The sequence below is a fragment of the Helobdella robusta genome (genome assembly GCF_000326865.2).
Source record: "Helobdella robusta unplaced genomic scaffold HELROscaffold_5, whole genome shotgun sequence".
Taxonomy (NCBI): Eukaryota; Metazoa; Annelida; class Clitellata; order Rhynchobdellida; family Glossiphoniidae; genus Helobdella; species Helobdella robusta.
In genome coordinates, this window is record NW_008705254.1 from 5,866,890 (window position 1) to 5,876,078 (window position 9,189).

Here is a 9,189-nt window from a genome sequence, read left to right on the forward strand (position 1 = left end):
TATTTTCATCTTGCACTACACTATTTTGGAAAAGAACAAAATTCCAGCTCTAAACACCGATGCCTAATAGGAAAACTGGGACATAATAAATAATAAGTAGACCTTACATTAAAATTGCAGATTTTTCGTAAAATTTTAAATAAAGTCAAAGAAAGTAAAGACATGCATTTTTGCTCGAGAAACACTTAAATAACAATGTTTGACGTTCGATTTGGCGACTTTTTTGACTAAATTTTTTTCCGTTGAAGCGAACTAAACTGGCCTTGCCTGTTTACCTTGTAGGATTTCATTCCATTTTTGAAAGTTTTGCTCGAGTAAGCGTCTAATCTATCAATCGGTGATCCGATTAACCGACATTCACTGTGTATAATTTAACCATATAACATATTCAATGTTACACTTTTTACTTTACAGACGCCATACAAGCAGTGGAAGAATATTTTAATGATGAATGATGAATGCTGCATTAGTCTGAGCAAGATAAGACGTAATTTATGAGCAAGGGTGATTGTAGCTGAATAACGAAGAAAATTTGTTGCTTGATTGTTTTTAATTTTTACACAACAATACATGATGAGAGATGCTCAACAGTTTTACAGTTATACTTACACATGTTCTTTCATCTTTCTTATTTCCATTCAAAATCATCATTTCATCTATCCAGTCTTTCATCTTTTGACAAATAGAAACACTTTTTCAATTAATTCAACATACTAACTTATTGCTATTTTATGTTATCATTAGCAACTTGTTTGCCTTCATCGTCATCATCATTTTTGTATCAGAGTCCTTATTATCATCATCCCCATTACTATTATCATCGATCATCATCAGTCATTATTACAATCATCATCATCATCGTCGTTGTCGTCGTCATCATCATCATCATCATCATCATCATCATCATCATCATAGTCGTCATCATCGTCATCATCATTGTCATCATCATCGTCGTCGTTGTCATCATCATTCTGACCATCCCAGCAGACATGCCCTCTCAAAATGCGTGCATACCATCAGTGCATCCAAACAATGATGGTTCTGTGAGCATCCGACACGTCCCAACGCTGGAAGGTGCACACGAAATCAGTCTCTCACACAATGATCAACCAGTTGAAGGTTCCTGTGCGTCACTTGTCGTTGTGCAGTTCCTGGTTTACATTTTGTTGTTGTTCATATGTGGTTGTACACTTCTTATTTATCTTTCGTATTAGTTTTGCATACAGTTTTTACATATTCGTCGATCCTCGATAAACAAACAAGTCTAGAGTTAAAAAATGGTGAATGGGTATGATTGACTAGAATAAACGTCTTAAAATTTCAAAATGATTGGATAATTATAATTTCTATTTAAAAAATAATTTATGCAAACATATGCAATTTATATGCAAACATATAAAAACCAATGTTGACCAAAAACTATATACATAAACATTTTTTATCTGTCATTTAAGTTTGTTGTTAATTTTTATTTCAATGAAAACCAGGCACACCAGTAAGAATTAATGTGGGAGAAATCGGCGGAGCTTACGCGACTGCCTACGGTCCTGGTTTGGTTCAAGGCCGCAGTGGTCAGAAAACATTCTTCAGAGTGGTCAAAGCCAAAAAGCTTGGTAATCTCATGTGAAATATGTTCAATATTAAGTCTGCTACCCCACCTTTCCACGTCATCATCATTCTTCTCATTGTTAAACCAGATCGGTGATGTTGTTATGAATGTAGTTAGCATCAACATTACGCCATTTATCAGATGAGGTCGCGATCAAAATTAACGGCCCGGAGAAGGCGGAGATCAACGAGAAGACGAAGGAGGATGGTCTGTACGTGGAGTACATTCCCTTCACGCCAGGGGAGTATTTCATCGACGTCGTCGTTGACGGGAGTCATATTCATGGATCACCTTTCTCTGCTAAGATATCAGGTAGATTGAAATAAAAATCTCTGCTTGAATGGGTTAGCTCTGGTATAAATATTTACTTGTACGTGCATTATTTATATTTTCCTTTGATTTAGTTCAGCCATCTTGCTTATTTACAGGTCAAGGTACCAAAAAAACAAGTCACATAATTTCGACTCCTTCAGAATATAACTTGTGTGACAACGCGGTTGATCTTACGGGCCTCATTGCTTATCTCAAGGGACCTGCTATTGCAATGACTCAAATTCCATTAAAAATTCAACAGGATGGGCAATTAGGTATTATTTTTGGTTTGATCTATTTTTTAACTTTATTGAATAAGAAATTTTTGTAAAAAAAATTTGGAAACTGTAACAGTATATATATACATATAAATTGAAAAAAAAATATGTTTGTGCTATTCATCACATCAGCCATCACGGGGTTTAGTGCGCGAGAAGCTGGTACGTACGTCGTTGACGTCAGTAGGGAGGGTCACAAGTTCAAGGGCAGCCCTTTCAAAATTGAAGTGACCAAACTTACTGATCCATCAAAAGTCAAAGTGAAAGGTGCTCTGAAGAAAGGCAAGTCAAACTGCTGGAACCAGGTCACCGTTGATATCGGAGAAGCTGGTGAGATTCAGTTTGAAACTTCTGAAACAACATCGAACTTTCATCCTTTTTTCATTTAATTATTCATATTTTATTACAATTATAACTCTCATTGTTTACTTTTCGCCTTAATATCGTTATCATTATTTTAGGATACGGAGAGTTATACGTGAGCATGGAAGGTCCATTCAGAACGGACTTCGAGTCTCAGTGCGTCTCGAGTAGCGAGTACCTGATCAACTACCGACCACCAGAACCTGGCCGCTACTTGATGGTCATCAAATACGCCGGAGAACATGTTGAGAGTGAGTGGGAAGAGGGGGTGTGTCCATAACCTATTCCAAAAAACTAAACACCCTTTTTCTTCATGTGCATTATGTTAACAAACCACTATGAGGATGTTTAAAACTTGTAATATTTTATGAAACGTATAACTAAAAACTAGCTAGAGTTGTGTTTATGATAATTTGGTCTGAAAAGCATTTGACTGTGTGTAATAAAATTAGGACTCAAGTAAAAAATATGCCTACAAAATCTTGCAACAACTCGAGAAAGCATGATTGCTTTAGTAAAAGTTTTTTTTAAATAAAATCTACAACATGTTTCTATTGAAGTATAATATACTTATGAAACCAATTTCATTTTATTTATAAAGTTATCGTTAAAATGTATGAAAATTTGAATGTGCATTAAGTAATATGTTACAGTACTTTTGGTTTTAAATTAAATTGCAAAAATTCAAACACCGACCGTTTGCAGCCTGTCCATTTTTAGTGAACATCGAGGGAGAGTCCAGCGGTAGGGTAAGGTCACAAATATCCACTCACGTCCAATCACCCACCGTGGTCCTGGTGGGAAAAACTGAGGAATTGAACTTTGCCATGCCTGGTTATTTCCATCTAATTTTGTAATAAAAATTTCAGTTGTGTACAACAAATGAATATTTAAATTAATAAATAAATAAATATTATTTTCTTAACTTCGCTTATTTTTTTGTTCAGCAATTATTAACATTTTATTGACAATCTTTATTTAACAACAAGTAAGACAACAAATAATGAAAAACATTTTAATATTCATTTTTACCGCAATTTTGTCAATAATAAATGTGTTTTAATTTGCGACGCAATGCAAAGGGTGCAGTGCCCTGGACATGGAGGCCTCCCTCACCCAGCCATCGGGAGGGGTGGAGTTGTGCGAGATTCGTGACCAACCAGGTAGTCAGTTCATTGTCAAGGTGTGTCCTGTAGAGAAGGGGCTCAACATTCTCAGCTTGAAAATGAAAGGAGTTCACATCAGCGGTTGGTTCATGATGTAATTGCCATCATCGAATGATTGTCAACAAATTTATCATTTCACTAAACTTTCAACATAAATATTGAGAACGTTTTTAACATTTGCGTTGTATTTGGGGAGTTGTTCATTTTACTCCTACAACTTTGATAGTCATCCTTCCTTCTCACACCTTTTGAAATTTTGGAAGCGAAAAAATTCCGTTCATTGGATCGATATTTTTTGATTTTGACAAATTTGTACTGAACAATATGCGTTTTATTTTCTCAGTTGTTCAACTAGACAGTATGCTTGTCCTTATATTTGCTAGAATTATGAGCCAAAAACCTGGTTATAATTTGGTTGAGGTTGTTTGTTTATTTCAATTTGATTGCAAATATATCGGGAGTTTGCTCGAGTTATTATTTTAAATAAACGAATAAATAAATAAATAAAGACAATCATCTGTTACAAAACTTTTACACATTGATCATATTAACTTTATACGCATTTGCATGCAATAAAGAGGAATTCTTTGTTTCAAGATACCAAGTAATTCAAAATAGAGAACTGATAGAGAGAGAACAGAGCAATGAACATAATTTCAGAAAGTATGAAAATATTGACCACTCATGCAAACAACAGGCAGTCCCTTGCCATTCACAGTTGGCTCACCCATCAACGATGGGGACCTGCACAAAGTGGAGTTTGGAGGGATCGGGGCCGACAGGGGTGTGGTGAATACCAGAAGTAAATTAGTTAACATATTTTCTCTTTAAAAATTGTTTAAGATTTAAGGTGATAAGGTTGAATGATGATAATGATTATGAAAATCCCAAAAATGTGGCCACTTTGAAAAGATTTTATGTTATAAATTTTTTACAATTATATGTTAAAAGTTAAGATATTAAACAAAAACAACTGACCCTTAACTTCATCGAACCAACTCCCCCTCTCCACTTTCAGACACGTTCAACGTGTACACACGGGAAGCGGGCTCAGGCATGTTACAGGTGACCGTCGATGGGCCATCAGAGGCACAATTGGAGATCAAGGACACCAAGACTGGATTCTGTCACGTTACTTATAAAGTCGAAAAAGAAGGTGAAAGAGGATGTGGTTGAATTTTAGTTTATTTAATCGTAATGCACAGAATGTTGTCATCGTTAACATTTTAAATTACAATTTATTTATAAAAACTTTATTTATTCATTAGTTTTAATTCAATCGAAATTTTTAATTTCGATCGTTAGGCGAGTATACGATAGGCTTGAAATATGACGGTGTTCACATTCCAAGATCACCATTTAAGGTTTGTCGAAACTTTTATATCGTGTTATTTTGGATCACATTGCTTTTTGAATGTTATTGGGAATATTTAAAAACTAGCTAAATTAAGTGTTTTCAGACATCCTATAAAGAATTAATTACATTTTCTCAAAGAGTTGATTATATATCAAGCAACAATCCATCATCGGATGTTCAGATAAACAATCGCTAACACATCACCACCACCAGGTGCTCGTGGATCCAGACTGCAAGGACGCCCATAAGGTTTCCGTCCATGCCATGAGGGACCGGGGACTGGAGGTAGTTTTGTTGACGGTATGATGCTTATGTGTGATGATGTGATATTGACGATGTCAGTGGTGACGACAATAAATAGTAAATGAGTTGAAATGAAGAATAAATATTTTTGGTGATAAATTTATTTCCACTTGTCTAAAGTCTAATAAATAATGAAGCAAAAAAAGCCAACACAATACCATTATTCCTAAACTCCTAGGTGAGTAAGCCATGCACGTTTTCAGTGAATTTGAACGGAGCAGAAGGTTTGTTGAAAGGTCACCTGACTACCCCATCTTGTCAGAAGAAGGAAATCATTCTCGAAGACATTGGTGCTGGTCACCAAATGGTCAGGTCTGTAAGCAATTTTCATTTGTTAGATTCATTACATTTGTTGTCAGGAGTTGCCTGTATTGATATACGAACGTGTTTTTGAATCTTAATAATACTTCAGAATCATTCGAAAAAAATTTCGCCAAGTTTAATACTTGCTGTGAGTAGAATAGAAACGGTTTCACTCAAATATCGTCTGCACAAAACTGAAAGAAACTTTAATTCAGTTATTTCATGCACGCCAATATATTTAGTAGTAAAAAGTATATAAAAACTTACGTTTTAAAACATATTAGAACTCTCTCTCTCTCTCTCTCTCTCTCTCTCTATATATATATATATATATATATATGCGCAATTTTAATTATAAAAATTAATTAAGCGGAAATAAATTAACACACAGCACCAGAAAAATGAAAATATTAACCTTCAAATAAACGTTTTTTTTTCAATACAGATTTGTCCCCGATGAAAACGGCGTGTACTACGTATCGCTGAAATTCAATAACACTCACATACCTGGAAGTCCATTTCCCATGCTCGTCGGCCAGTTGGGAGCCGACCCAGCCATGGTGAAGATGGAGGGCCGAGGTCTCATCAGCGGCACTGCTGGTAAGTTCTACATGCCACAAAGTAATTTTTCATTATGGAGGCACAAACTTATTTTTAAAAGTTTTTTTTTTAAATTAATTGTTAAATAAATTAATTAGTAATTTTTAATGTAATAAAATAATTATAGTTAAAAGAAAACATTTTCATAAACGCTACCACCAGGCCAGCTGACCAAGTTCTACGTGATAACCTCAAAGGCGGGCATAGGTCCACTGCAGGTGCAAGTTGAAGGGCCGTCAAGGGTTGCCATATCCTGCAACGACACTGACGATGGCTACGAATTTTCATACACGCCCACCTACCCAGGTGACTACTACGTCACCACAAAGTTCTGCAACGTGATTGTACCTGGCTGCCCGTACAAAACTAAAATTGGAGGTCAGTTTATAATCAAAAATTAAGAGAAAATTGCAATCGACAACAAAAATAAAAAACAAAGCTATTATAATATCTCATAAATAAAAATTTACACACCTAATTGACAAGTTATATATAGAATATTGCGTGTTTGAAATTATTAAATATTTCAACAACCAATGACCATTGGAACAAAAGGCATAGGCAGAACGATCGACGCGAAAGAAACCTCAACCATCCAAGTTCAAGCTCAAGAAAAGAAACCAGGTGCCACCCGCAAAACACTGCGAGGTGACAGTTCAAAGGTCATTGTGCAAGGCCCTGGCCTCAAGAAAGGCTTCATCAGCAGAGTCGGCACTTTCACTTTGGACTTCAAAGAAGCTGGTACGTCAAATGTTTGCATGATTCAGTTCTCTAATATTTTGCCTCTTTTTCCAGATATTTTTGAGTATAGGAATTTTAAAAACATGGTTAAAAAATGTTGCTTGCGATAAGTTTTTAAACTGCCGTACACTAATAATTTAAAAAAGCACACATTTTTATGTCAGCCTTCCTACTTAATTAAACAGGCAATGCTCTGCTGGTGGTTGCCATGGTTTCCCCTCAAGGCCTGCCTGTGAAGGAGCTTACTTGCAAGAAGCAGAAACCAGGTCCCACTTTATTTTTTAAAAATGTAATGAAATGTGGTTGAATATTATTTTTCTAATATAAAAATTCAAACAATTTAACTTTAATAACTCATTCTCATTTAAAATTGAATACTGTACAAAAATAGAAAATTCACTTCATCATTTAATAACCTCTCACCTAACTCACATAATTCAACAGAAAACTTATTTGAAAATTTAAATTGAAACATGTCTGACTGAGAACAGGTCAGTACGTGTGCACCTACCTACCTGAATCGAAGGGTGACCATCAGTTGCACATCAGGTGGGATTCAGATGACGTCCCCGGCAGTCCCTTTGTCATCCCCATTGCTTAATGCACCCCGCACATTTCATCGTAGTTACATGTTTACTATGACGATAGTTGAGTTCTGGAGATTATGATGAGTAATCAAGATTGTATAGAAGTCCTTTTATAGTCAGTCATCCAATTTTTTCATAATTTTAAATCGAATACACGGTCATTTAAGCGTTTGGACGTATTTTTGCTTCAGTTTAGAAACTTCCAATTCAACATTTTGCCATCTGGGTGGTAGACGTATTGAATACAATTATTAACTGGAGTGATCGATTAAAACATTTAAATGGTTAATTAATTTTAGAGCACATCAATTCACATTTCACCGACTTAATGTTTGTTTGCTATTTGCCGAGCGAGATCGCCCTAACAATTACTTGCTTAAACTTGATTGCGAATTTCACCAGTTGTATGTATTACAAAAATGTTGTTTAAAATTATGTGCGATATATAAATATATATACAATACGAGTACTTATTTTGTACTGTCAAGTGCCTGTTTACCTAGATGAGCACCTATCTCTTAGCTAGTTTGTATGTCATATGTTTTGTATGTTTGTTTATATTTGTCTACTGTATGCTTTTGTATGTTTATTTTTTACATGCTTGTATGCAAATGTTTTTTTTTGTGTACATGTGTATGTATGTGAAGTTGTACGCCTGTGTGTGTTGGTGCTGGTCTTGCTCAAATCTAACGATAACATGTTCAAATAACGAACATAAGAATCTATGTGTAATTATTATTTGATGTTGATTAAAGTTTATACATACTCGTTCTGTGGTTTTATTTGCATTCAACATTATTTGACCCGCACCGATCATTTGTGCATGCCATAAAATGAAGACATTTATTACATGATCACAATGCTGATATTTTTTTGTTTCTCATATTAATTTAGTGATATGAAGTTCATTAAATCCTTATACGTTTCATTGTTACGTTGCATTATATTGAATAATATTCTCATAAAATATTGAGGTTGTATTATTTCATGTCGTCATAACTTTTAAACAAAAAATATTTGAGCTTCAAAACAATAAAATTAAAACATTAAACAAGAAATAACAAATTTGTGGAACGATTATAACATAATAAAGCATGGTATGTTGACCGGGCCATGCCATGTTCTTCTATCCCACAATATCTTGAGTTGAGTGAGCCGTTAGCGAATACATGCCAGTTGTATGCTCTTATTTCGCCAGCAGGTTGTAAGCTTACTCTATTCAACATCGATAAGTATCATTTTTTGGAGTTTTCGGTAATCCATCTGCTTACATAATTGTTGAAGGTTTCATAGTATTATACACAATCACAGAACATCAATGAAGCTACAACAAGATATAATCCATTCATGTTTCAATTTAGCAAGTTACCATTTTTGTCAAATGAAATACCAAAGGGTGTAAAATAGTCCTTCCCCAATCTTAACGGCTTGAAACAAATTATTTTTAATTGTTAGTTTTACCAGATGATAAAACAAACAGTACCATACTACGTATTTCATAAGAGGATATTTGGGCTGGTGTGCAAATGTGCGGAGGAGGGGAATGAATTTGCATGCGTTATAAAACATG

General features: G+C 34.8%; 2 protein-coding genes across 2 annotated transcripts in view; both read left to right on the forward strand.

Moving 5' to 3' along the window:
- Positions 1 to 989: 989 nt before the first annotated feature.
- Positions 990 to 8,587, forward strand: HELRODRAFT_189327 (hypothetical protein; the record flags this gene model as incomplete). The annotated part of the gene is made up of 18 exons (XM_009027531.1): positions 990 to 1,119; positions 1,488 to 1,613; positions 1,751 to 1,921; positions 2,038 to 2,196; positions 2,332 to 2,529; positions 2,661 to 2,813; positions 3,268 to 3,396; positions 3,645 to 3,809; positions 4,426 to 4,530; positions 4,747 to 4,884; positions 5,034 to 5,092; positions 5,299 to 5,385; positions 5,567 to 5,700; positions 6,137 to 6,291; positions 6,454 to 6,669; positions 6,847 to 7,032; positions 7,218 to 7,298; positions 7,524 to 8,587. 18 exons carry the CDS (start codon positions 990 to 992, stop codon positions 7,631 to 7,633), a joined length of 2,502 nt encoding a protein of 833 aa, XP_009025779.1. The 3' UTR covers positions 7,634 to 8,587.
- Positions 8,588 to 8,732: 145 nt separating this feature from the next.
- The window catches only part of HELRODRAFT_163749 (hypothetical protein), a gene marked incomplete at both ends in the record, with an annotated part of 3,935 nt that continues 3,478 nt past the window's right edge, over positions 8,733 to 9,189 (forward strand). Inside the window, one exon of the mRNA XM_009027532.1 lies at positions 8,733 to 8,820. Within this exon, the coding sequence (XP_009025780.1) occupies positions 8,733 to 8,820 (88 nt within the window). The remainder of the gene's footprint in view (positions 8,821 to 9,189) is intronic.